At 37.7% G+C, this 27,451-nt stretch overlaps 1 protein-coding gene across 5 annotated transcripts; it reads left to right on the top strand.

Moving 5' to 3' along the window:
- The first annotated feature begins 2,442 nt into the window (after positions 1–2,442).
- Positions 2,443–24,327, top strand: LOC137741860 (uncharacterized). Of its 5 annotated transcripts, none has more exons than XM_068481568.2 (20): positions 2,443–2,623; positions 3,862–4,398; positions 4,533–5,124; positions 7,184–7,268; positions 8,213–8,364; positions 9,087–9,280; positions 9,426–9,556; positions 9,867–10,145; positions 10,730–10,879; positions 12,927–13,175; positions 13,250–13,390; positions 13,496–13,831; positions 14,581–14,754; positions 16,637–17,543; positions 17,669–17,898; positions 18,041–18,145; positions 19,199–21,334; positions 21,608–22,156; positions 22,239–22,464; positions 23,286–24,327. In XM_068481568.2, exons 2-20 carry the CDS (start codon positions 3,870–3,872, stop codon positions 23,981–23,983), a joined length of 7,863 nt encoding a protein of 2,620 aa, XP_068337669.2. In that variant the 5' UTR covers positions 2,443–2,623; positions 3,862–3,869; the 3' UTR covers positions 23,984–24,327. The 5 variants fall into 5 exon arrangements, with proteins under 5 accessions (XP_068337669.2, XP_088535029.1, XP_088535027.1 ...); XM_088678903.1 differs by having other exon boundaries at positions 2,451–2,623; positions 9,867–10,154; positions 17,768–17,898; XM_088678901.1 differs by having other exon boundaries at positions 2,451–2,623; positions 9,867–10,154.
- The last annotated feature ends 3,124 nt before the right edge of the window (positions 24,328–27,451 follow it).

Below are 27,451 nucleotides of genomic sequence, written 5' to 3'. Positions count from 1 at the left end.
ATGCATGGAGAGTCTCAGTCCAAATATAGTTTTTGGGGCTGACATGGGCTACATGCCCTAAAACTTTTTTATTTTATTTGCTGGGCTACTGTCCAAAATAGTAAAAACGAGCTAAGATAACCTAACTAAAAAAGCAACATGGGTTATTGTTGTTGTTATACTGTAAGCTAGAGTGGCTACAAGCCACGACTTTGTGGTAAAAAGGGAAACATGCCCAATTTGGGCTTAGGTCAGGCAGAACCCGATGGTTAACCCGTTTTAGGAGGCACATGCCTCGGGTTCGTTTGGTAAGCACCAACCAAATTTGAATGGCTTACTCGGTATTCCCCAATCGAGGAATTAGAGTTTTCTTCGATATACCTCAGCTGAAGTTGGGTGTGTCTCACTCGGCACACTACAGTCGAAGTTGGGTGTATTCTTCTTTCGCCGAAAAAACTAGACTCGCCATTATAGGTGGTTTATGGGGTAGTAAGGTCAAGAGTTAAGATTGAGACCGTCATCCTCATCAGGGAGGGTGGTTTTAGGCAAACTTATGGCCACATAATTGTGGGGTTTCAAGATCAGTCAGGTTTTAACGGAACCAGTTCATGAAATCGTCGTTGATTCGAACTACCATAGCTTCGACCTAATTTAGGTCGTCGTCTAACCATTCACAAGAAAACATGGTGAACACGAGTGCTTCAAGAGTTGGGCTTTGGTTCCATCGAAGTGTAGATGAGGCGAGAAAAAAAAACGTCAACGACGCTGTTTCTATGGGTGTTGTCGCCATGAGTTGCTAGCTTCATTGGCTTGACGACTTGGCTGAGCAGCGACTTCCAACTGCAGCTTGACTACGATTTTAGGTTTTTTTTTTTTCTTTTTTTTTCACAAAATCATCAAATTCACAAGTAGTAATGTATAATAATGCGAACACAATTTAAGCAAAGTTTATAATTCAAAAGTGTAAAAGTTAGGTTCTATACCAAATCTACTATGAACTCACACAATTATAGATTTCGTAGGATTCTATACCAAATCTACTACATATTTACATAATTATATCATATAAAATATCTTCACAACAATCTTTTAATTTAGGGAATTGTTATTGGCACTTCAAAATTCTCATTTTACACTACGTATTTTCTATAGAAAGAAAAAAAAAACACTTGAAAGGAGTGCAAAATGAAAATTTTGGATTGCCAATAACAGTTCTTTCAACTTATTGTGTTATTTTTCTATTTATTTCAAAAATTGTACCTTTGTACCCCTATACTAAAACACAAAAATGGAACCACCCATTGGAACTTGAGAATATACCTGACAATTTCTTACACAACCTGTTAGCGCGACACGTAAATGACACGAAAATAACGGGGTTCGAGTCGACACAATAACTAATCGGGTCACACGATAAAAACATGTTAATAATGGGTCCTTAATAGGTTTACACGAGAGTGACACGCGATAACCCGTTTCCACACGTTGAGAAAAAAGTTATTTTGATGATTTTAATGTTTTAAACTACTTAAAAAAGCTTACTATAAAATACAATAGCTATAGTGTATATGTATATATTTTATATTAAAATATGTATTATTGTTTTATTATTCTATATAAATTTAAAAAAATTTAAGTTTTATTATACTATAGGCAAGGAGTGAGATTAAAAAAATTATAAAATACATTAAAAGTAAAAATATCAAGTAATTTAAAAATAGCAAACACATTAAAAAAATATAATAATTAATTTACAAGTGCAAAATATGTGAAATAATATGCAAACACTCGTAATCGCATCATCTAAACTGTGAGGACAGTACATCACTGTTTCAAATTTTAAAAACTATACAAACCCTCATGAATAGTATTTTTAAGGCAGTTCAAATAAACAAATATCAGTTCCCTATGAAAATTGAATGGTTTTATTGTAAAAAACATGCAAGGTTTCCTCAACCTCGAAACACAACTCCTTTCATTTTGCACATTCTTGAACATTTGGTATTTTGTAACAATGTATTAATGTTTTTTCATTAAACTCTTATTTTGGGGCATGTAATACTTAAAAGACAAATGTTGTTCTTATGTTTTGAAGTAATATTTATGTGCCAATGTGATGTACATATACAAATTTAGTATTATGTTTTCAATTTTTTTTGGGTGAAATTATGTTGTTCATTTTCATTATTTATTAATTTAAAATATATTTTCCTTAACGGATAACGGATTGGATTATAATACCTGATAATATTAACGGTTCGATTTGGGGTCTGGTCATATTACCTGTTTACTTTAACGGGTGTTACACGACATAACCCGTTAAGGTATCGGATATGTTGTGAAAATGATACAAACATGGAAAATACGATATGAATGTCATATCTACTTCTGAAGGGCAAAATGGTCATAAATGAAAACAATTCAAATGACGTTTTCATCCCCCACAATGCAGCAGCACGCAACATCACACTGTAGCAATAGAATCTCAAAAGCTTCACGCCTCAGCATTTCTCCTGCCCTTTGCGTCCCTCATTTTCCTCCGAAAATTTCTCGCGGGCCATGATTTCCGTGCGAGGACTGAAGTAAAAGCCCTAGCATTCTCATCCTAGGACAAAAAAATTTATGGCCTAAGATTTTCATGCAGGTCAGTCAAAATCTCTCGATATTGTTCTAATTTTTGTGGAAATTTTGCTTAATTGTGTACTAGTTTTGGATTGAAATTGGAACTGAAATTGTTCTTGTTAGGGTTTGGGGTTTTGGTTTGGATTATATGGTTTGATATGAAAAATCAAGGTGTTAAAGGTGGGGAATTTCTGGGTTGGTGTAGTTTGAGGCAGGAGATATGCGTTTATAGGGTCATGAGCTATGGCATTGTACTATTAGGATCTGAATCTGCTTCTTTTGAATTTGACCTCTTATATTAGCTGTTGTTTGGTAAGCGATAGGCTAGAGCGAGTTGGGGATTAATGTGCTTAGTTCACACATGAGATTGGTGTGATTTGGGTATGAACATACGGTCACACGTCAGGCGAATGCGTGCTTTTGCTTAAGTAGCTGTGATCATCCTTTTTGAAGTGTTTTTTATTTCGGTTCAAGGTGCATTGTCAGCTTTATGTATTGCCTAGCTTAAGGGACTGGCATAGTGGCGTGCGTGCTTTTGCTTTAGCAGCTGTGATCAGCCTTTCTGGAGTGCTTTCTATTTCGGGTCAAGGCGCATTGATAGCTTTATGTGTTGCCTAGCTTAAGGGAATGGCAAAGTGCTGTACCTTCTCCTCTGGAATCTGAACTGATTGACATTGCCGCAGAGAGAATACCATCATTGCCTGTTAGGTAATTGCAATAGTACACTGAGTGGTTGATATAGAAACTGGTGGGGAGGCCGGTTTGATGATATCACTGGTTAGGCCATTTAGGGTTTATGAGAGGAGATGGAAGAAGAGATGAAGTGCTCACATTTTTGCAGTTATGGTACATATTTTATCAGCATTTTAGAAGTCTCCGACATTTAAAGTTGTGCTTTTCCAAATATTCAGGGTTCAAGAAATGCTTTGTTAGGACATGCGTCAATTCTAAAGTTATAATTGTGATAATGTAGGCCTTTCAGGTTGTCTAAGGTTATCCAATGAGGTTCAAAGTATCTATTGTTTTCTTTTGGTTTACTATCCGTCGATTAGTCTCTCACTTTTTTTTATTAAATTGTGTTTCTCACCAATAAAGAGGAACTTCTAGTGGTGTTTATATGTTCAGTAAGTATTAATATACTCTAACCTAAAATACTGTTTGATGGTGTAGATGTTAGATATTCCTGTTTGATGTCACACTATTGTGCTTTACAGATGTCCTCACTCAAAAATATCTGGACATTTTTCCATTGATATACAGGTATAATTATGGCACATGATACACGATCTAGTCGGAAAATGAAGGATGAAGAGGATAGTAAGTCAAAAGGGAGGCAAATCAGTAGTAAAGGATCAAGTACTTCAGGTTCTGGAGCATCGGATACATCTGGATTAAGGAGGTCTGCTAGAGAAACATCGTTGAAGAAAAACATAACTTTGAGCCCTTCTATTACTAGGAAGTCTGAAAGACTCGATAAAAAATTTTCTGAAACTCCTCCATTCAAGAAGAAATCCGAGAGATTTGAGAAGAAGTTGACTCCAACTCCACCGAGGATTTCTGATAGAGTCAAGAATCACTCATCAAATTCTTCTGGGTCTAAAAAATCAGAGAAAAGCTCAGGTTCATCATTGATGAAGCGGAAAAGGGAACAAAAAGAGAAGAATGTAAAAGAATTGACAGAGGCAACTCGAGAAGTTAGCAAAAGTGTAGGATCTGGCTCTGTGAAGAACAAAATAAGAAATGCTCAAGCTTATAAGGCATTTTTCATGAAACAAAGAAAGAAGCTTAGAGCACAAGGTAACTGAGTTTTGGCTTTTCTCCCAAGAGTGATTAATTTATTGTTCATGTTTTCTTTTTCGTTGTTGTTTGTGTTTTAAACGGTAGTATTGATTATTCAATACATTGCTCATTCTTTTCTTCTTGAATATTAGGACATAGCGAGGAGCAGAGCAGGCAGAATAAAGTTTCTGAGGGAGGCGGCAATGATTGTCGAGGCACGGTTGATGGGCTTGGTAAAGGCATTGAAGCAGTGGGATCTGATTCCACTGAAAATAAATTTTCAAACGAAACAGTGGAAGATAATCAGGGAGGGGGCTTGTCCCACTCAAGCCCAAGGCCTAGCTGCATGGAGGAAGCTTCTGAGTTTGGAAATGGCGATGGCTTAGAAATTTGTGGTCAACAACCACTGGCATCGTCCCATAATGCCATGACGAAAGAGATCAGTGATGCACCTGCAAGGGTACGTGTGTATTGCCCTGGTGAGGAACAATTGAAGATGCCAGAGTTGATAGGTCCTACAGTCAATGGAAGTATAGATGATCTCCACATGAGCTCGAAAACGGGTCATTGTGTTACACTCTCAAAGAGAAAAAGGAACGTGAAGGATGAGGGTTCTGATTCTTCTGCAGTTAATGGAAGTAAAGATGTCTGCACCTTGATTGCTGATGCTGTCTCCTCATTGCCATCTGGGTCCACAACGGATGCTTCTGTTGGAACTTGCGGTGCATGTTTGAAACGACAAAGGTATTCCTTTGCACAAAATAATCGTATTTTCTTCTTATCTGTTGGTGCTGGTTTCCAAAAGAAATTATATCTACTGGCCATTGAATTAATTTAGTCTGTGTTAGTCCACTGATTTCCTCGGAGGCCCAGAGTATTAAAACACCCTTTCACATTTATTACACTTACCATCTTTCCACTTTAGAATCTGTATTTCTGGAATTTACAACCCAGCTACTTCAAGTTTAGATATGGTTGCACATATCCTCCTCTAGAAAGGAGTCAACTAACACGTAAAGTGTAATCATGAAACAACTACAACAACTAACAGTGTTAAAATATTGTTTGGTTGCTGTTGAATTTATAACTTGCATAATAAAGTGGAGTTTGAGCAAAACTCTCAATATTTTGACAAAAAGAGCTCATTAACACTTGAGCTCATCAGACTTCACCGTTCCTCTCTTTCAAAGGCCTCGCATTCCTAATTTCCCAGACATATTGCAGGAATATAAGATTCTGAAGAAAGATTTAAGAGAGAGATAGCACACATTTTATAGAGAGAATATCTCTTGCTACACTGTTTTTTGCTTTCAGTATTTGCTACAAAACTGGTTAAAGTTTATGGTTTGTTTCCTCCCTTTGCGAGATGTAATCTTGAATCCCTCTCAAGTTGTTCTGTTCATGGTCTAAGATCAGAGAATTGGGTCTTCTTTTTGCCATCTTTCTTTCTGGGTTTGCTTTAAAAAATTTGTTTGGGAAGAAAAGAAAAAAGATAAAGGAGACCAAAAGCTCTGACAAATGATGTAAAATGTGTTATTTTGACTTGGTATGGAAGTAGACTCCTTGTCCCCTGTTTGTAAAAAGTCTCTTTTCAGAATATAAAAGCATGGAAAGCAAGCTCCTCCTATTGTTTGTATCTCTTTGGGTTCCTTCCTATAGTTTGTTTACTTCTAAAATTGGATGGAAGACAAGTTAGGTAAAAATAATTGGTAAAGAGGAGTAAACCCACAAGTGTGGCAATACTTTTAGCTGCTGTGATGATAATAATGGGTTTGAAGCATTAGTTGATCCTCTTCCGAGAAAGCTAAGGAAAAAGGTACTAAGAAAGAGACTCAGTGAGAATCAGGAGACTCAGGACAATAATATAGGCAGAGATCTGGAGTATTTTGGACGCTGTTGTGTATGTCATTGTCTGCATAAGTGTTGCTTGTAAACTCTTGTCTGAAATCTGTAAAGGAACTAAAGTTCTATCATGTTATACTGGCCAAATTACAGATGGAAACCAACCACAAACAAATTCAGTTTTCTATCTAAATTAATTGCAGTAAAGAATTGGCTCGTGAGTACGTATCAACTATAAAGCTAATGCAAGGAGTGGCGAATCACATTCCCCTTTTAGAATGTCTTTGAACCATTGGTTAAACTTGAGTTGAATCTGACTTCCGTTTGAATATTATATATTTTATAAATTTTTTACCTGGGGATACATTTGTTGTGGGCTAGGTGATTCTTGCACTATAGGCAGGAGCTGTGCAGACAGAAAATTTTCCACTTATTTTTCTCCCCTCTTTGTGGCTGCCTGAAAGGGCAACTGAGGTGTTTGGACGTGAGAATGAGTGCGGTGTCTTAATTTGTTTGGGTTTATCTGTCAAGATCGCTTCTTGTGTCCCTTGATTTATTGCTGTCTCCTACATTACTGCTGATTGAAGTTTCGAGGTTATACTTTTTTGCTAAATGTAACTTCATTTTCCTTAATCCCCACTTGATGGTACTTTGCAACGAATTGCTGTTGGCTACTGGTTATAAGGGTCAACTGAAATGGAATCTCATCTTTTAAACACAGGCTGATCACAGAACCATTTTTACGTGGTGTGTGATATTTTTATGAGTATATATACTTAGCTATTGTCTTAGATTTTGTAAATGTTGAGCAATCATGGTACTCTTATAACATTCTGATTTTGAAAGTTTTGACTGTATCTCATGAGCTATTGTCTTAGATTTTGTAAATGTTGAGCAATCATGGTACTCTTATAGCACTCTGATTTTGAAAGTGTGACTGTATCTCATGTGATATTTTCAGGGTGGAAAATGATCCAACGAAGCTGGAGATTTACTCTTGCAGCACAAAATTAAATCAGGAGTTATATAGTACATCAGCAACTGAGGTTGGCACAACCTTCTTGCTCTTTTACTGCTTTCAAAATCCATTGTTGAGTTCCATCTTATTTGAGTTTGTTTCTCTCAGAGAATGAACATATTTCTCTTTATGGCCTGCCACATTTTTTGTTGGTTTCCAGTGCTTATATTATGGTAGTTGTACTGTGGTTCGCTTTAATCTCTCTCTTCTTTCTGGTGATGTGTCTTGTTTCATTTCGTGGGGAGGTGTTTCCATGTTTGGTGTCATTTTTTTGATATGGTTTGTAGAGGATCTCTTATCTCTTGCTGCATGCAGAGCTGATGTGATTATAATAGTTAATTAAATGTGGCTACGATGTCAAAAGGAACATTATATTGGATATAGCAATTAGTTTTGCTGCTATACAAACATTGTAAGTTAGTAGAGGACAATGAATTATGAAGCCGACTTGGAATTCGTTTTTTGGTGTTAAGGAAATTAGTTATTGTTAATGACGGTTTTGACAGTAGTAACCTTGTAGAAATTTGAAGGGGAAATTTTGAGGAGTTGAGTCTGAAATACTGCTAGTTTATTTTGTTATAAAAAAAAAAAAAAATTTCTTATGTTCCTAATGACTTGTTTGTATGTCATTATTTTTATTTTTCCCACAGATATTGTCTTCAGATGGTTGAAATGGAACATTTTATGGGATCATGTCTGTTATGCTGTGGAGATTGTACTTATAAATTTTTGTTCGCTGTTTTACTGTTTATGTTATTTTGCTTGGATCATTAATAATGTTTGGGGGATGTGAATAATAGTGTCTTTTAGTCGGTTATTTGATTTTGATCCCCCAAATTACTTTTGCTTGTCAAATTTCTAGTTAGCGCACATTACCTAGCTTAAAACCTTATGGTTTTAGTTTCATTTTATGTTTGTTATATCAGCTGTTGATCTTGTAGTGGTTTTTTTCTTTTTTATTTCTCTCAAAAGGTGCATCCGTATAGAGGAGAACTCATAGCTGATAGTGCGACATATGTTCCTGAAAAGCTTAATGGCATGCAGCAAAAGGACTTTTCTGTAGAATTTCAAACAAATGGTGACCAAAATACATGCCTCATCTGTTCTCTCGGTGGGAAGCTCTTGTGGGTAACCTTTTCTTGTGACATTTTGATTATTGCAAGTGTCTTTAGTATTAAATGATATGGAAAATCTATTTTTTCCTTTCATTTAGGAGAAACGATAATTATTAAATCTGAAAACTGATTACAAAGTACAAAGAATCTGGGGAGAAGGCACCAACCTTCATCCAGATACAAATAGAGCCAAAAAGGCAGCACCCACAGAATATACACAGAATCGAAGTTAGTAAGACCAATCACCCCACTAAAGTTACTGCATCAATTGGTCTATGACTCTATAACATGCAGCGGAAGGCCTTTCTGATGGAGCTTTTCGACGCAGCGTACTTTCGTTTTTTCCACTTCTTCAACCTCTTCACTCGTACAGCATCCAAAATCTGCCTCTTTCACTGAAGCCCACCTTAAGCGCACGAGATTGTATCACTCAGCACTTTTCCTAATCATGAGGCCAACATTTTTACAATAATTTTTTGTAAAGCTGGACACCCGACTAACCAGCCTAAAGTCCTTTATGTTTGCTGGACACCAGACTAGCTGGCCTAAAGTCCTTCACGTTTGCCGACACTGCACTTTTTAGAATGAGGCATATGTAATGGTTGTACTCTGTATGTGGTTGTACTTGCACATAAATGAACACGACAATATGGAACTTTTTTTCTTTAAGCTTCATTGGCATTTGCTTCTATAATGTGTTTTTTGTTCTTAGAATTTGTATTCAATTTCAGGTGCTGTAATGGAAGAGGATGCAGGACAAGCTACCATCTTTCTTGTCTAGATCCTCCTATGGATGATGTTCCTCTTGGACTTTGGTACTGTCCCATGTGTGTTAGAAAAAAGTTAGAATCTGGTATATATTCGCTGTCAGAGGGAATAGAGTCAATCTGGGATGCTAGAGAAGTAGAGGTATCTGATGTTGATGGTATGCAGAAATTATGAGACTTAAGCTTCATCTGTGTTTTGGATTATTTTCTTAAGTTTTTATTTTGTGTTGTGATCGTTATATTTATGATGACTATTCTTAATAACAAATATCTGGTCCTTTGTTTTTCCTGGTTGACCTGTAGGATTGCAAAAGAGGGAGGAGTTCTTTGTTAAATACAAAGGTCTTGCCCATATTCACAACCAATGGGTACCAAGAAGTAGAGTTCTTCTTGAAGCTCCTACCCTTGTGGCAATGTTCAACCGAAATAACCAGGTCCGTTTTTTCAACTTCTGTTTTGGTGGACGTGTTCTGTTATACTTGTTATGTCTATCAATGGAAAATGTGAAACACCCCAAAAAAGGGAATCTGACATTTATTCATGGGATTGAGATGCCTTTGCATGGATTAAATTTCTTTTTCTTCAGAATTTAGATCATACTCTATAGCTTTGTTAGATGATTTTTCTTTACCCTTAACCTTAAGTCAAAAGCGACCATTGCACACCAGCTGCTGTTGGGGAGTTCTAAGATAAATAATTCTTCTTATATTAAGCAGTTTCTTTTTGTTAATTAATGTTCTTCAGGTCACAAGGTGGAGGAAAGAGTGGACAGTTCCACATCAGCTGCTACAAAGGAGATCATTAATGTCTCCTAAGCAGCGTGAAAACTATCTTGGGGAACATATTGGTGATAACTTATTTTGTCAGTATGAATGGCTTGTGAAATGGCACGGTCTTGGTTATGATGATGCTACTTGGGAGTTAGAGAATGCTGCATCCTTTGATTCACCTGAGGGTCAGGGCCTTATAAGAGATTATGAAAGGTGCCGGCAGAGGGTGAAGAAGTCCTCTGAAACGGATAAGGTGCCAAAGGCATGAATTATATGATGAAATATATGAAACCTGGTTCTAGATTTAAATGCATTTCTGTTTGGATTAGTATGTTGAAGGTGTCAGTTTCCTCCACGTTTTACTTGTTTACCAATGAGCTCTAAATCTATCTTATTTGTTTTGAATTAATTTGTAATTGGGAAGTGAGAAGGAACTTACTGGTTGTCTAGTCTTAAGCATGGTTGAAACCGATAATGGAATCTCCAAAATTTGAAGTGTAAGATCGTTTCCTTCTTTGATTGGTGGAGGGCTTCTTTATCATTTTTCTTCGAGTACAAAAGGCTTCTCTGTGATTGATCATAATGGATAACGATCTGTCCTCTCTGTGTGCGCTTTAAAGGATGCTATGTGTTTTCAAAGTTCCAAGGGTGGGCTGTCTTGATTTCATGTGTTTTCTGCTTGTTCACTGTCATTTAAGATTTTGAGTATATAGAGTACTTTTGTCTTTTATAAAATTGATTATCCTTGAAGGGAACTTTTTGAGTCTGCATTTTGTTCATATGAGTATGCTTATGACCATACGATTCTTCTGTTGCTAATGCTAGCATTATCTGCAGATACTTGAAAGCAAAAAGTGTTTAACAGTGAATTTATCAGAACTGCTAGCTGGAGATTCATCCAGATTTGATAATTCATGTCTAGAGAACATTAACAAGCTACGTGAGCTGTGGCACAAGGGTGAGAATGCTGTTGTTGTTGATGATAAGGTAAGCTTAGTTTACTTTACACAGCTGTTTAGATAACATTTTGGTTCACCATTAACATTATCTTGACGTGGGGTTTATGATTCGATGTTCATATATATATTATTCACATACAGTTGATCTGTTCTACTTGTTTGCTTTCTTGAGAAACAAATTTTACTGTTAAGCAAAATAGAGGACCACAGTGGTGGAAAGTGTTGTGATTTACGTCTCAAAATTAGGATGATGCAGAAATTAGGCTTGCGTTACCTATTTCGTTTTGGTGGCCTATTTGGGTTTGGATTTGACCTCTTGGTTGGCTTACTTGTTTGGTGGAGAGATTTTGTTAATTACCTATTTGATTAGGATTTGGATTTACTTCCAATTAGGATTAGGATTCTCATTGTAACCCAAGTCCTATGCACTATAAATGGGAGTCGGGACCTTAGAGTTAGTTTATTTGGTGTGCCTCAACATTAGCTTGGAGAGTTTTCTCTCAGTGGGTTTTTGGTGGAGGTCACTGTTTGGAGTCATGAGTGGCAAATTCAAGGCTTATTTGTTTTGCAATTTGGTGAGAGTCAATTTGTGAGTTTAAGAGTTAGAGAACAATTTGGGAGAATCCCCTCCTTTTGTTTTGGGTTCTCTACTCGTTTGGTTTAGGGTTTATAATTTGTGGGATTTAGGTTGTGAGAGTTTAAACTCTTTTGTAATCTCTGATTGTTTAGTGAAATTCCTCGCCGTGCTTTGCCGTGGATGTAGGCTGTACACTGAACCACATTAATCCCTTGTGTTCTTATTTTGAGATTGTTTACTTCTCGCTTTCACCTATGACGTTGATATTTGGTACTTTTGTTACAATTTGCTTCCTCTTGCGTTTAAAAGTACAACAGAAAGATGTCCACTTCATCAAATCATAAATGAAAATAGAACAATATTATTGATCAAAGAGAAAAATGTGTTTAATAACTGAGTAATGCTATTCATACCATATTTTTGTACCACATTTTCATACCACCTTAGGTGGCATTTGATGCGGACAGCCACTTCATTTGAATTAATCAGATTTTTAAATTTACTTCATTATTTAATAAACTAATAATTAAGAAAAACTAATTAATTAAATGATGATTGTGATATATGAGGAGTCTTTCTCCTTCCTTTCCTTGGGTTTTGCAAATTTTTCAAATGATGTGGCTGTCCACATCAGATGCCACCTAAGGTGGTATAGAAATGTGGTACAAAAACATGGTATGAATAGCATTACTCTTAATAACTCTCTAAGACTCTTTAACAATTGTGTCGAGCCTGTTTTATTTGTGTTGGGTTGGTGTCATGCTCGTGCTAGCACGGCGTATTTTACATCTCTAAATAATTAAAACGGCTTTCCAATATGCTAAAATTAAGGATAAGGGGATATTCCAAAAGTCAGGTGAAACCACTCTGGTACATAAAATCTCAACCACCTCCCTACGATAGTTTTCAAAACTCATTTTTGTTTCTTTCCATACAAATCACTATGGCACTGTTAGCACACTTCAACTTCCTAAAGCTTTTGCCTTCTTCCCCCCACCAAAAGCCTTGTCTTTCTCACCAACAAGAACTATGCAATTGGTCATTGGAGGAATAGATGATCAGCACATTCACTCCCTCCATTACACCATGGGAGAAGAAGACACTTCAGTTCTCCTCTGAATCAAGTCCCTTGTATCAGCTACCGTGAACAACTGTTAAAGTATTTTTACATTAAGAGGTAATCTAAACCTTCCAAATTATAGGAAAGGGTTGGGTATAGAAAGATAAGGATTTTCACATAATTTTCTGACATATGATTACGGTAAACAGGTTTACATTTTAATTTTCCTACTCTGAAATATGTTATTGTTCTTTTAACTGAAAAGGGTTTGATTAGGGACTTTAGAATGATTTACTATCTTCTTTACGCTCGTATATTAGCAGCAAGCTGGTGCTTAATGGGAACTAAAGAGAAAACATCTAGTTTTTAGACTAAATCCTAGACCTGGTAATGTTTTATGAAGTTGTGAACTTCTTATTAAAAATTGTGTTTTTGCAGGAACGAATTGCGAAGGTGATTGCATTTATTCGATCTTTGCAGTCTGATGCCTATCGGCCTTTTCTGATCATCTCAACTCCTTCTACACTTTGTTATTGGGAGAATGAGTTCTCCCGTTTGGCACCATCTATGAATGTTGTGGTTTACAGTGGAAATAAAGATTTACGGAGAATTATTAGGTCAATAGAGTTTGATGAGGCTGGTGGCATTTTTCAAGTACTTGTTACCTCACCAGAGGCTATTATTGAGGTATCTTTTTCGCTGATTGTAGGATCCCTTAGACAATAGTGACTTAGTTGTTAAACTGTCTTTTTATTCTGCAGGATAAAAATGTATTCGAACACATACGATGGGAAACTATCATAATTGATGCGTGCCACCACCCTGCAATCTCTACACAGTTGGTGCAGATGAAGATGCTACGTACCCGTAAGTGGCTTCTCCTGGTCAGTGGAGTACTTAAGGTTTGTATTTTATTGTGCTCTATGTTAGTTTTTTTCTTTTTATTTTTTGGGTGGTGGTGGAGATTGCTTTCTACTGGCTGGCTTATGCAAGGCTAAATATTGCAGGAGAGCAGTGCTGAGTACCTCTGTTTGTTGTGTCTCCTTGATTCTGAAAGCAATTCACAAACTGGTGATCACTTCCTAAGCAGTTGCAGTGATATTATTGTTAAATTAAAGGACAGGCTTTCAAGGTATATTTCTCATGGATGCGAACCTGACTCTCCCAGGTTTAGGGAGTTTTGGGTTCCTGTACAGATATCAACTGTCCAGCTAGAGCAGTACTGTGAAAATTTACTGTCAAACTCCACATTAGTTCTCTCATTGGCAAAGAACGATCGTGTTGGAGCAGATATAACTTTATCAAAAAAAGCACTCTATGATGCAACTCTAGCTGCTCGGAAGGTTGGCTGGTTGCACTTTTCTCTAGTATGATGGTTAATCATTGCATGACTTCTGTGTCTTTTCATCATCTACTGTAACTTTTGAATTCCATGTTGTCATAGATTGTCATACTTTTTATTTGGTTTGATAACACCATCCCATCATCTCATTTTGATGTTTCTATCTTTACTATGTTGGCGTGGATATGGTCCTTGTTGTACATACATACATACATACATAAATATATATATATATATATATATATATATATATTTATTATATTATATTATTGAGTTATCCCTTCATTATGTTGATTCTGTTTGGGTAATATAAAAGATGTGGTTTTTGCACCTTTAAAAAGTTAACACTAATAATATAGTTATCTTATGGAAATTTAGTAATTTTAGTTTCATTTAATTTGGTGATTTATAATTCAAGTTGTTTGTATATCGTATACATATTACATAATACACATATTGGAATTAGAAAAGATCTGTAATGACATGTTTTCATTTGTTAGTTTCAACTTTCTTTTCTATTAAGTTCGTTGGATTTTGTTTTCTTATAATTATTGTTGTTTTTTATTTTTAATTTGTGCTTGTTAACTTAAAACAAAGGAAGATATTATTTGCATTTGTTTGAAGTTCCTTGTGCTTTGTGCAATGGGTATTCAAAGCAAGTGACTTTCCTATGGTTTGCATATTTTCTTCTCCATCCTCCACCACCCTACTAGTTTCTAATTAAGTCGCTTGTATGGCATTTGTTGACAGTGCTGTGATCATCCCTACATTGTGCACCCACCCTTACAAGCCTTGCTTACTAAAGACCTTCAAGCAGTTGAGTATTTGGATGTAGGGATCAAAGCAAGTGGCAAGCTTCAGCTTCTTGACATGATGCTTAAGGAGATAAAGAATCAAAATTTAAGAGTACTTATCCTGTTCCAGGTACGCGATTTGTGGTAGTATAATCCTTATTAGAACTGCTGTTCTTAGAATCTTAGTATTATTTGTTTTATATATATATATATATATATTGAATGTGGTAGTTTTGGTCTTGACTTCTTTGGGAGGTTGTTCCCATCCTTTAAACATGTGGAATAAGATAATTTGTTGATTGAGGATTAGCTTCCTATATTTGAGTTTTTGAGCATATGATGCATTTTGGTTGGATCATTTGTTGTTGCACTTTCCAGCGGATTTTTCTTTGTTGGCTCGGTTAATTGAGGAAGCACATTTATGTTGTCCATTTCGATGTCTTGTAATGCGTTATTATCTGAAAAGCAACAAGTTTGTAGGTGGCAAAGAATAAGAAGATTTTTGAGAATGTTGTGGGTGTGGAGGTGGTATTCTTATGGGAAAGGTGCGCTTTTGGGATTCTTTGTGGGCATCTGTAGATTTGGAATTTATAGAGATCTCTTTTTCTGTTCTTTGGTCAAATTCGAAAGCCTGTGCTTTGTAATTGTGTTTTATGCTTTCTAAAAAAAAAGAAAAAGAAGAGAACTGTGATTTATGTTTTTTCTCAGAAGCAGACTACTTGGTCACTCATTTTGTTTTGTTTTTAGCTTAAATAACGTTTGCTTCTTATAGAAAAATCACATGATATATATAAACAGACGCACACACTAAATTATATAAGTATATATATATATATATATGTATGTATATATATATATTTATCTGTGTTTTAAAAAACTAGTTGTTAAGACTCGCCTAGGCTGTTTTTGGGGCGGGGCTATAAAGAAAATGCCTCTGCCCGGCGGGAGTGGGCTATAGACTAGCCTAAACGCCTCAGGAGCCTTGGTGAACTTAGTTTCTAATAGTTTCTTATGACTTTGCAATGCGAACTAGAGAAATAATAATAATAGTCAAATATTTGATTGCTTGGCATGATTGCTTGATTGTTTTACAAAGTATAATATATAATATATGAGTATTATAATAATTTTAGGTACCGCGAGGCTATCGCCTAGGTGAGGCAATCCATGAAACACCTTGGTTTCGCCTTCACCTTTTAAAACATTGATATATATATAAGAAACAATATTTATTCCCTTGAAACCACTGCAGCACTTCAATCAGAAAAGATCGCCCAAAACAAAACATCCTGAACATTGTTCAATAATTATTTTTACTTTGCTTAAGAAACCACCCAAAAAATCAGCTAGCAACAATTTGTACTTCTGTAGTATTCAATAATTATTTTTACTTCACTTAACAAACCACCCAAAAAATCAGCTAGCAAACAACATTTCCGTCCTCACACAGCTTGAGTGACAAGCTCAAAGCCACCGTCCAAGAATAAGTAGATGATCTCTAGCTCGCAACTGGCTCCGGCTTCCGCATTTGGATTTGATTATATGTGTTCTCTCTGCCATGTGCCTCTAGATGCACTTTTTCTCTCCAAATAAAGTATTAAAGATGAATGAGGATGTGAACCTGACCAGCCCTGCAATATCAAGCAATCCATAAAGTATGAATTTACTGAGCTTCCTTAATTTATCCAAGGGCCAGAAAAATCAATGATAGACAACAGATATATGGACAAGATATCTTTTTCTTTTTCTTTTGTTAAGAGTGTTATAGTAGGTCCTTTGTTCTGCTGTCATTAAACTCGTGACTCGTTAGTGTGCAAATACTAACACAGCAAAAATTTCTGAGATACTTGATGTATTTTGAGGACACTTTAAATCATATAAAGTTTGTATAAATTTGTCTCTCTTTCCTTGAGGAGTTTTATTTGTAGACAGGGATCTAGTTTTATCCTTCTCTTTGGTTTATTATTCTTTCTTCTCATCTTCCTTTTTGGTTTTGTCCCTTCTTTTACCAGTCAATTGGTGGTTCAGGAAAAGCTTTTTCTCTCGGAGATATTTTGGATGATTTCCTGCGTCTAAGATATGGTGAAAATTCCTATGAACGTGTCGAATGTGGTGTCCTTCGTTCTAAGAAAGATGCTGCTATGAACATGTTCAACAATAAGGAGTTTGGTAGATTTGTGTTCTTACTGGAGGCTCGTGCCTGTCTCCCCAACATCAAACTGTCATCAGTTGATACTGTCATCATATTTGGTAGTGACTGGATTCCACATAATGATATAAAAGCCCTGCAAAAGATATCGCTTGATTCCCAGTTTGAACGTATAAAAGTATTTCGCTTATATTCAACTTGTACGGTGGAGGAGAAAGTTCTGGTTTGTGCAAAACAAGGGAAGATTCTTGATAGTGACATACAGAATGTGAGCAGTAGTATGCTTCTATGGGGGGCACCTTATCAACTTGATAAACTAGACGAGTTACATGGCTGCAACAACCCAGCGCCTACTAGAAATATCTTGTCTGAAGAATCACTTCTGAAAGATGTCGTCCAGGAGCTCTTCTCCATACTTCCTCAGGATGGCGAGAACAGTGGCTCATGTAATTACTCTAAGATTTTAAGAGTTCAACAAACTGGAGGAGCATACAGTTCAGAGGTTCCGTTGCTTAGTGAGATGAAAAATGAATATACTGGCGAAGGACAGCCTCTTAGTTTTTGGACAAAACTGTTGGAAGGAAAGCATCCTCAGTGGAAATATTGTTCTGGTTTGTCTCAAAGGAATCGGAAACGAGTACAACCTTTTGATGAGTTACTGAAGAAACCAGAAATTGTAAAAAAACGCGGGAAGGTGGTAATTGGTAATGATGATGCACCCTATCCGAAGCCTGGATCAGAGGTGAAATCAGTTCCTGGATGCAAGGAAGGTAAATGACTGATATTGTGAATTGTTTCATTTTGTCATGGCATTTCTCCAAGAATTATGATGCAATGTCATGGTTCTGTAGAATTGTTGGATCCCATTTCTAGTTTCTTAAAACATCTTTTGCAGGAATTTCTGGGGCTGCAGCAGAGAATTTGCTTCATTCTTTTCACCGGTCAACTGCCTGTGCAAATAAAGTAACTGATGAAATTCATGATTCCACTTCAGATAATGTGAATAATCCGGAACATAACACGCTCGAGTCTGAGGAGAGAAGAAAATTGTGTGATGCCCAGAACAGTCTCCATGAACTTCTGAAGCCAGATATATTAAGACTATGTGGAATCTTACAAGTCTCAGTATGGATTTGATTTTTGTCTACAACCTTTTGCTTTCATGTTTTTGTTCATATGTGCTGCTGTTATTAACTGGTATTTCCATTAATACACCCCAGGAAAATATGGTAATCTCGTTTAATGATATCTTGGTTACTCACTGCAGGATGCTGTCAGGGTTATGGCCAAACTGTTTCTGGAATATGTAATCAGTAATCACCGTGTTAATAGAGAACCAGCGACAATATTGCATGCATTTCAGATATCTCTGGTTAGAATTGCCTTGCTCTTTCATGCACTTATATAGCCTAACCTTCTCTTATTTGTTGTTGGCATGTTGAATTGCAAAGTTCTTTAATATTACTTTCCTTCAATAATCATATATCTTACTGGTTGTGAATGATTTTTGAAGTATAGACTTGGTATTCATGCTTTTCCTTTTACCCTGAAATGTTCATATGTTGGCACTGAATATGTTATAGTGACTCATTGATGAAAGAATAAATTTTGTTTTCCTTTGCCTAGACATAAGGTAACTTTTATAAATCCTCGGTTTAGTTTTACAAATAAATTATGCATTGTATGATGGTGCTGCACTCTGCCTAGCTTGACCTTATCAAATTCTACCCTAAACATGTTCGAGTGATGGTGATGCTTCTGCAGTGCACTTGATTTGCTTACCACCATGAAATGTCACTATTATTATGGGTTGAAAGGTTAAGTTTCTTGTAAAAAGTAAACTAAGGATGGATATACTTCTATGAAGACAATGTAGTTTGAATATCACTAAATTGTCAAAACTGGTTCATGTTTTCGTCCCATTAGGTGATATTAAGAATTTCTTGAGTCAAGAAAAATGCTATCGTTACTCACAGCTTAATTTTTGAAAGAAATAATTGTGTTTAAAAGCCATATATCTGGTATTCTTGTTTTATTTTTCAACTAAGCTTAATACTCCACAATTCTTAAGTTAATTTGGGGAAGTTTGGAAATATCAAACGAGAACGGGGGTGTTGGAGAATTGTGAAGTATTGAGCTTAGTTACATACAACTATACTCGAAATCCACATGGTATTTTCTTGTGATTTTCCAATTAAACTCAGTACTCCACAATTCTCAAGCATTTCCTTCACAATGTCCGTAGCTGTAACTATGACTGTAACTTCGACCACATATTAAGTACTACCTCTCCTTATTTTTCTGTGTGATGCCAGGTTGGGGAACATCCTTACTTTTATGTGTGCATCAGTGCTTGGTTACATGTGCATGTTCCTTGGTGTTACTTTAACATTTTTTAATCGACTTTCTGATATCTATATTCCAGTGTTGGCTTGCAGCTTCATTTCTGAAGCAGAAAGTTGACCACAAAGAATCTCTTGCACTTGCAAAGCAGCATCTTAACTTCAATTGCAAAAAGGAGGAGGCAGAGTATGTTTATTCGATGTTGCGGTGTCTGAAAAGAACATTTTTACACAGTATAGGGGCTTTTAAGGCTGTGGAATCTCCAAAGTTTTCTAATTTATCAAGTGAAGATGTTTTGAAGAATTCAGATGCAAAGGCTTCACAGCCAATAACTTCTAACTTGCAGCATGTCAAATCAGACATTAAAGACTTACCACCGGCACCAAGTCAAGAATATTTTGCACAAGAAGATGTCTCAAAAAGTATTAAAGAAATTCAGAAAACGCTCCAGAAGAAGTTGAAAAAACTTATAGAGAAGCAAAGCAAAGATAATAATGAAGTTTTGAGAACTTATGAGGAAGAAAAGGGGCGTCTAGAAAGAGAGCTTAAAGCAGAGACAATTGTTGTTCGATCTTGTTTTCAGAATAGTACATCAATGAGGACAGATAAGCTTAAGATGTTGGAAAAGAATATAGAAGAAAATAACAACCAGCTTGACCTACGTCTTGAGCATCTTGAGGCCTCACAGTTGGAAGCAAGGACTAAATTGAGGGAGATAGGGAAACGATGGGTAGAGGAAGTACAATCCTGGGCTCGTGCTGAATTGTTGGATAGATCACCCTCAAATACACTTAAGCCTTGGTTGGAATGCTCAAGAACTAGTGAATGTCAAAGTAGTGAAGATCATGAAGATTTTGCCACTTTTAGAGTACATGACTTTGACAGTATTCTGCATAGTGGGACAGGAGGAATTAAAGCACCATCTCCAACTCCACAAAGTGTTCCTGCTGAAGCTGTAGCACATACTGTTCCCATTAGAACTGAGGAGACCCCTGCTAGGCCACTTGGTGCGTTAGATATGACTTCTGTGGCAGCTTCATGTACTGATTTCATGGGTAAAACTAAAAACAAATCTGAAAGTTCAAGTGATGTTCAAGAGAGTGTGGTATCTGTGAATCCTTGTGCCAAAGCGCAAATTACTGATGGAGGTGCTGCAGGTAATGGGGAGCTGGATGTTCCAGAAGTTGCCTGTTCTACTGATGGCTTTCAGAAAGTTGTCACCTCCAGTCTTCCATTTCAAGAACGGATACCCAGTGCAGACACATCACCCATATATCATGGGGAGGTCAGACTGGATGTGGCCAGAGCAGTCTGTTCAACTGATAGTCCACGCCGACCACATCCCTCAAATCTGCCTTCTGATGGGGCTGCATTAAACATGCCTGACAAAGAGGCTCCATTGGGATTGCTGGAGACTGCCTGTTCGAGTCATAGCTTGCAAAACGTCGTTTCTGTGAGGGAACCTTCACCGGAAGAAAACCATGTAGGGAAGCGAACCATGCCAGATAAAGAGGTTGAATCAGGAGTGTTTAAGACTGTCAGTTCGAATGATGCACTAGGGAATCTTGTCTATGTGGATCTACTGGCTGGAGGACAGATGCTTGAAAAAGTGACAGAACATGAGACTGTCAGTTCCAGTCATGATTTGCATGACGTTTCTGTGAGGCCACCTCCATCTGAAGGACAAAGCCATAAAGTGATGGTAACCATACCAGAGAAAGAGGTCGATTCAGGAGTGCTTGAGACTGGCAGTTCCAGTGATAGACTGGAATATCATGTCTCTGTGAATCCACCTTCATCTGAAGAAGAAATCCCTGAAAAATCAACAGAATATGAGCCTGTCAGTTCAAGTCATGGTCTCCACAATGTTCTGCCTGTGTCACCTACCTTTGAAGAACAAATCCATGAAGTGACAGTACACATGCCAAATAAAGAGGTTGATTTGTCAGTGCTGCAGTCTGTCAGTTCAGATGATGGGCAAGGGAATCTTGCTTCTCTGGTTCCACCTTCATCTGATGAACAAATCTGTGAAAAAGCCACTGAAAAAGAAACCAGTGAAGTGGATCTTATAGCGTCTGATAGTGCACCAGGGGCTTACCAGCAGAATGGAGTTGATACTGTGACCAATGGAAGCTCTGATCAGGAAATGCCCCTGGTAAATTCACCTGGAGTGCATCCTGTGGCCTTGGTTCCTGGTGGTTCAGCGACACTAGATCAGGTATTTGCTTGTTGGAATTTGTCAATCTATATGGTAGTCACCTTGTTTTATCTTGAGAATTATGACAAGCTTAGATTTGTAATTTTCCGATGAAAATTTTATATTTACAACATCATGTAAGTGATCCACTATTGTATGATTATGTTTTGACTTGGTTTTTTCATGTTAGGAGGAGGTAATCATATTCATTGTTCAATAATAAATTTGTTCTCCCATAAAATCAGAGAGGGAGTGATTTAGCCTTCACATACTGACAAATGCTTACCTGGCCAGGCATACCAAGACAAAGGTACTCTGATAGAAACATCTGATGCAGAGCAAGAAGATGCAGAAGCCAGTGAACAGCAGAATACTTGCCAACAAGTTGAAAATACAGCACCCGAATCTGCTCCGACTGTAGCTTCCAATTTGTCTAATCGTGAATTGCCAGACATTGAGACTGTAGTGCAACAGCCATCCTATAATACACCTGATAATAGCCCTCCTGAGTTATCTTCAGCTGGTGGAGTCGAAATTCGACCTAGTGAAGACCGTACCTCTAACCAAATTTCTCATGCTTCAATGCATTTTGTTGAGAACATTTCTGATCTTTCAAATCAAACTGTTTTGTGGCCTGTCACATCCTCTACGAGTGAATTTGAACTGTCATTTTCAGACACAAGGGCTACACCTGTTACTTCTGCATTTAATAGTCTTCCTATAAATGCTGCACCCCAGGGGGGATCTCTAGCACATCTGCCTTCATACACTGACCCGCTTCAATATGAATTGGAAAGATTGAATAAACAAACAGATCATATGCTTAAGTCTCATGAAGATGCGGTCAGTTTTGAAGTTAATATATTGTTGTTTATCTATTCTTCAAAGCAAAAATTTCTGCTGAGGTCATTTTTGTCTTGAACAGAAGCTACGACTGAAGGGTGATTGCGACAAGGAAATAGAGGAGGCTGTTGCTGAAATTCAACGAAAATATGAACTTAGATCTCAGGAGGTTGAGGCTGAATTTCTCCTTAAAAAGAAGGAATTGGATTCGATACACCACAAAGTTTTAATGAATAAGATTTTGGCTGAGGCTTTCCGGTCTAAATGCATGGATCTTCGGGCATCAGGTGCATCTGGAGTGCAGCAAGGTAGGAAAACTTCTGAATTGCAACTTTTGAGATATCTGTTTTATCATTCATACCAATTATGTAGTTTGGATGGTATTTTCATTTTCCGTGGAAGATCAAGGATCTTCATTGGATTTTGTTTCGTTCAATTTTCAGTTTCATAATATATCAGTTTCATATAACCACGACGGCTACAAGTGAACCTAATTAAAAGTCAGCCACCCCCTTTAGACTTTCAAAGATTGTGAAATTTATTCTTTGAGAAGTAACCTTAAGGTTTGGACCTTCCTAGAGTAACCTCAAGGTTTGGACCTTCCGAGATTAAGGAGGGATGGTAAAAATTTTAGATTTTAAACTTCAAGCTTCAGATTCCATGGGTTGCTTGGTGGGAGTGCAAAGCCGTAGTAGATGAGGATTTTGGACTCAGGGATAGCTTGGTTCTGAACGTAAGCTAGGTCTGTCATTAATACTTAACTAGGGGAAGGTACAAAAAGAAGAAAAATGGCATGTTAAATGAACAATCAGTGAGGAGTAAGGTTAAAGGATTCATAAAAAAGGATCATCTCTCAGAAAAGGGAGAATAGAGAGAAAAGAAAAGGTTGGGGTGGGGAGAGACGAGGGGGAAAATTCAACTTGTCTGTATAAATAGTTTCAATATGATAGGTTACGAAACCACCTTTAGCATAAACTATGCCTACTCTGGCAAACTGAATCTGCCTATTTGTTCTAAATGTATAAAGTTTATATTTTTTTGGTGGAAGGGGCTCTGACTTCCCCATCCTTGCAGATTATGTGCTTTTTTGTCATTGCTCTTACGCTCCTTATTCCTATTTATCTGGCAGATGGGAATTCCAGTGTTGTGAATTCCAGTTTCGTTCAGCAGCTGGTTCAGCTATCTATGCATGATACACAAAGAAATTCTCCAGTTGGTGGTTCATCCTTGGCCAGCACTCCGGCAGCTAACCTGCAGACTTCAACTGCCCCCTTACCCAACCTACCTGCACCTGCGACAAATCCACTTTATATAGCTCCGCCTCAGCAGACTGTTCCTCTTTCAACTTCTCCTATTCCAAGCATCCCAGCAAGACTTCCGCACATCAGTTCCATCTCCTCCACAGGAAACTCCCAAGGTGGAGGTACGATTCGTGCCCCAGCTCCACATCTCCAACCATTTAGACCTTCAACGTCCATGTCTAATCAACAGTCACATAGCCACTCCCCCGCAACATCTCCCTCACTTCCTCATATTCCACGTTCTCCAGCCCCTGGACAGCCATCTGTTCCTCATAATAGGGCCCATCAGCCTAAAAGTCCAGGGGATCTGTCAGCTCTTCGTAGTTTATCTGCTGTGGGGTTGCTTATGAGTATGAACTCTCGGTCTGGTGCAAGTCCAACAGGTAGTTCGCCCTCACTCCCAAATTTGGTCCCAAACCGTGACCCATTGAACCTTTCTAATCCTCCCGTTACAGGAAGTGCTCGTGTGAACCCGGTAAATACAGGTGGACCCACTGACATAGTTTGTTTATCAGATGATGACTAACCAGTTATAAGATACCAGTTCCTATATTTTTAGAAACTCATTTTACCATGTCTCTTTTCTCCTCTGGGTTATGCACGGGGGTTGTGACTTTTGACATGCCCTAGGGTGAGGCAGGTGTGTCGTAATGCTGTCCTTGCTGCTAGGAGTTCATAGCTGTACATCTTGAGATGCCTGGTGTTCTAACGATGGTAATGTAAATCAAACTATGTAGTTTGTTCGTACTCTGTTCCGCGCTGCAGCGTAAATTGGTGTCAAGGGCCAAATGAGTTTGTACAACGTTGTCGACAAAAGTATCACATTTTTTTACATCTCACCTTAGTTGATTAGCATGCTTATTTCCTAAATCCTTTGTTACTTGCTTTCATTTTTCGTAAGACTTAATCTGTTGCAATGAACATTACTATTTGGGTTTAAGGTTTAGGTCATTTATGCAAAGCTCTTTATTTATGCATGTAGTATTGGGAAATTTGGAGAAATAACCAAAACCTTAAACCCAAATGTGTAATAACCAAAACCATGTCCTGAATGTATCTGTCTCTGTATCAAAGTCGTCCCCAGAAAAGAAATTGTTTGGATGATGCTGGCAAATTTGGGGTTCGGTTTGATTTTCTAGGGTTCTGTTTAATTTGTTTCGAATTTGGGCAGTCACTCTGATCTGCAATGCAATTCAATTCAACCTTAAGTTGGCATTGGAATTTAGGGTTTCAAGTTCCGTAAGGGAGAACTCGAGAGAAAGGGAGGTATGTCAGCAGCGATGATCGAGAACACGAAAGAAAAGCAGATGATGTTTTCGTTTTGTAAAGGATTTTAGTAATTAAGAGTATATTAGTACTTTATATCAAAGTCTGGGTATAATTATGATAAGCTTAAAATAGTGGTTATAATTCTATACAAGGTCTAGATTTTGGTATTTTTTCAAATTTCTCCGTTACGGATTCACATCCTGGTTGTGTTGTTCAGTACTTTGCACGTACGTGGTCACGGGTTCGCAAGATACTGAAGTTCCGAGCAGCACGCCGCAATGGCCATCTCTACGTCCTTGAGCCCCTAGTCCAAGCGCCGGATAGATTCGAAGGCAACCCGTTGTAGAAGTTGTTATCCAACTCAGAAATTGTGCAAACGAGTGGAAATTGCCACCATGCAAGGCCTTGTTCCTTGCTCGATGTATTTGGTCGACCGTCGAATAACTTCAATCTGGTGGCAATCTTGCTTTGGCTTTTGAAGGCGATGAGTTTCATGCAGTTGCTGTGCTTCCGTGACAAAAGAGCAATATGTCCCTTCTGTTTATGCGTCAAATGATCCGTAAACTGTTTGTAGACTACACTTCCAAACAGTTTGCGGATAGTGAGACAAAAAAATAGAAGTAGAATTAACAAGAGATTAAAGAAATAGGAAACTAAATGCGTCATAAAGTGAATGACAGAAGTAGGGTTAGGGTTAGGGTTGCTGTGCTTAATCCATTAACAGTTGCTGTGCTTCCGACCCTCGATTCTCCTACCGGAACATTTTCTTCCTCCCAATAGGGTTAAGGTTTCCGTTCTCATTGTAAACCAGATCATGTTCCTTTCCAAGTGCCTTCCCCAATCTTGCGATGGATGCGCAAACCGGTCTTCTTGAGCTCGCAGAAGAAATACAAGTCTTGATCTCCTCCATATTCTTCCCAAATCTCCCATGGTTCTTTGAAGTCAAAGAGGTCCTCCTCATGCACATACTCGTCGTGTGGTGGCGGTAACAGCTGACGCTTAACCGCTATCTTGTAGAGAAAGAAACTGATGATCTGTTGGTCCGTGGGTTGGAAGCAGAAAGCATAAGGCACAAGGTGTCCGGCCATTGCAAGCACAAAAAGAAAAGTGAAGTACTGGTTCTTGTTTCTGTATATGTTTGCTTAAGTTTTGATGGGGAGAGAGGGCAAGAGACTAGTGATATTTATAAGCGCTGTGTATAGGAGTAGGAATAGAACAATCTTATTACGAATAGGAATAGGATGGAGGGTTGCTAAGTTACTTGGAGAGAAAGGAATTGGAAGTAACTAGGGTTTCGGAATCTGAACTTAATAAGAAGCTCTCCTTGTCGAATCAGGAAAGGGTGAGCGAGGTATTTCACCAACAACAAAAAATTCCCCTTTGTTTCTGGTTGACAACGGGACCATTGTCAGTGTCAGTGTCTAACTGAATTTAAAATTAAACTGTTTGTCGACTATTAACACGAGACAATTGTCAGTGTCTTTTGGGCCTATATTTCGCTGCTGATAATGAGACCGAAAAACAAAAACAGAAGTACAGATGCAAAGTAGTTTCTTGCATTTACACTACCAAATGCATATACACAGCGCTTATAAATATCACTAGTCTCTTGCCCTCTCTCCCCATCAAAACTTAAGCAAACATATACTCTTGCCGTGTCTTGGAGTTTCTTGCATTTACACTACCAAATGCATATACTCGTCCATTCTATACTCCAAACAATAGAGCGGATGGGTCAAAGCTTGATCATGAATTTCTAAAGTCTTGGAGTGGTTGCACAACTCGTACTTCTACTCCATGAGCCGTTCATTTCACAGCCGGGTTATGTATTTTGATACTTCCAAGTTGATCTCGAAGTTGTTCTGAGATAGACAAAGAACAAGTGTATTTTTATAAATACATTAATTAAATAAGTAATTATCTCAAATAATTAAGATTGCTAAAAATACTAAATTTAAAAAACACCTTTACCGAGAGTTCTTCCATCAACACATGATTCACCTCGGAGGAGATGTTTCTCCATCTAAAGATTGTCATGGGGCACCTCATGCGGATTATGGCTCCTATTGCATAACTCAACCTTGCATGGACTTCGGGGTGTGCACACAAATGTCGTGGGTTGTATTCAACCTTGACTCTTCCTTCGAACCTTATGCGGATATTACACGATCTCGATATCTGTAGGAAAATTGCAAACAATTTCAAAATTCCGAACTTTCCTAAAAATTTCTAATAATTCGTACAAATTTATAATATATGCTCACTTTATATATATAGATAAAAAAATATATTATATTTCTTAAAATTTTCTAATATTTCCTACTAATTTATAATATATCTAAAAATTGTAATTAATATTTTCCAAAATTTTGTAATCGTCCAACTTACTCTCGCCCAAACCCATCCATTCCCCACCCCACCTATCCTCCTAGCATCCCCCACCAACTCATCCCCTCCTCAACCTATCCCCCCACCCTCCCAAACCCGTCAACACCTCAAACCGTCCCCCACCTCCCAAGCCCCCTTCCCCCACCAGAGGCTGATGCATTGAGGTACATGAGGGGTCAGCTGACCCCCCCTCCCAACTTCGGTGAACGTCCATAGATAACTTGGGTGCTGACCCTCCGAACTTCAGTGAATGTCCATGGATACCTTAGGTGCTGCCCTTTTAAAGATTAGAGTTGGTTTCATACATGCCCTCCAACTGTTTGATAAAATGTCTGAA

This window comes from Pyrus communis, chromosome 11, assembly GCF_041283825.1.
Source record: "Pyrus communis isolate YQ-2024b chromosome 11, ASM4128382v1, whole genome shotgun sequence".
Lineage (NCBI taxonomy): Eukaryota > Viridiplantae > Streptophyta > Magnoliopsida > Rosales > Rosaceae > Pyrus > Pyrus communis.
Note: the sequence above shows the minus strand (reverse complement) of the source record. Positions and strands in the feature narration are given on the sequence as shown.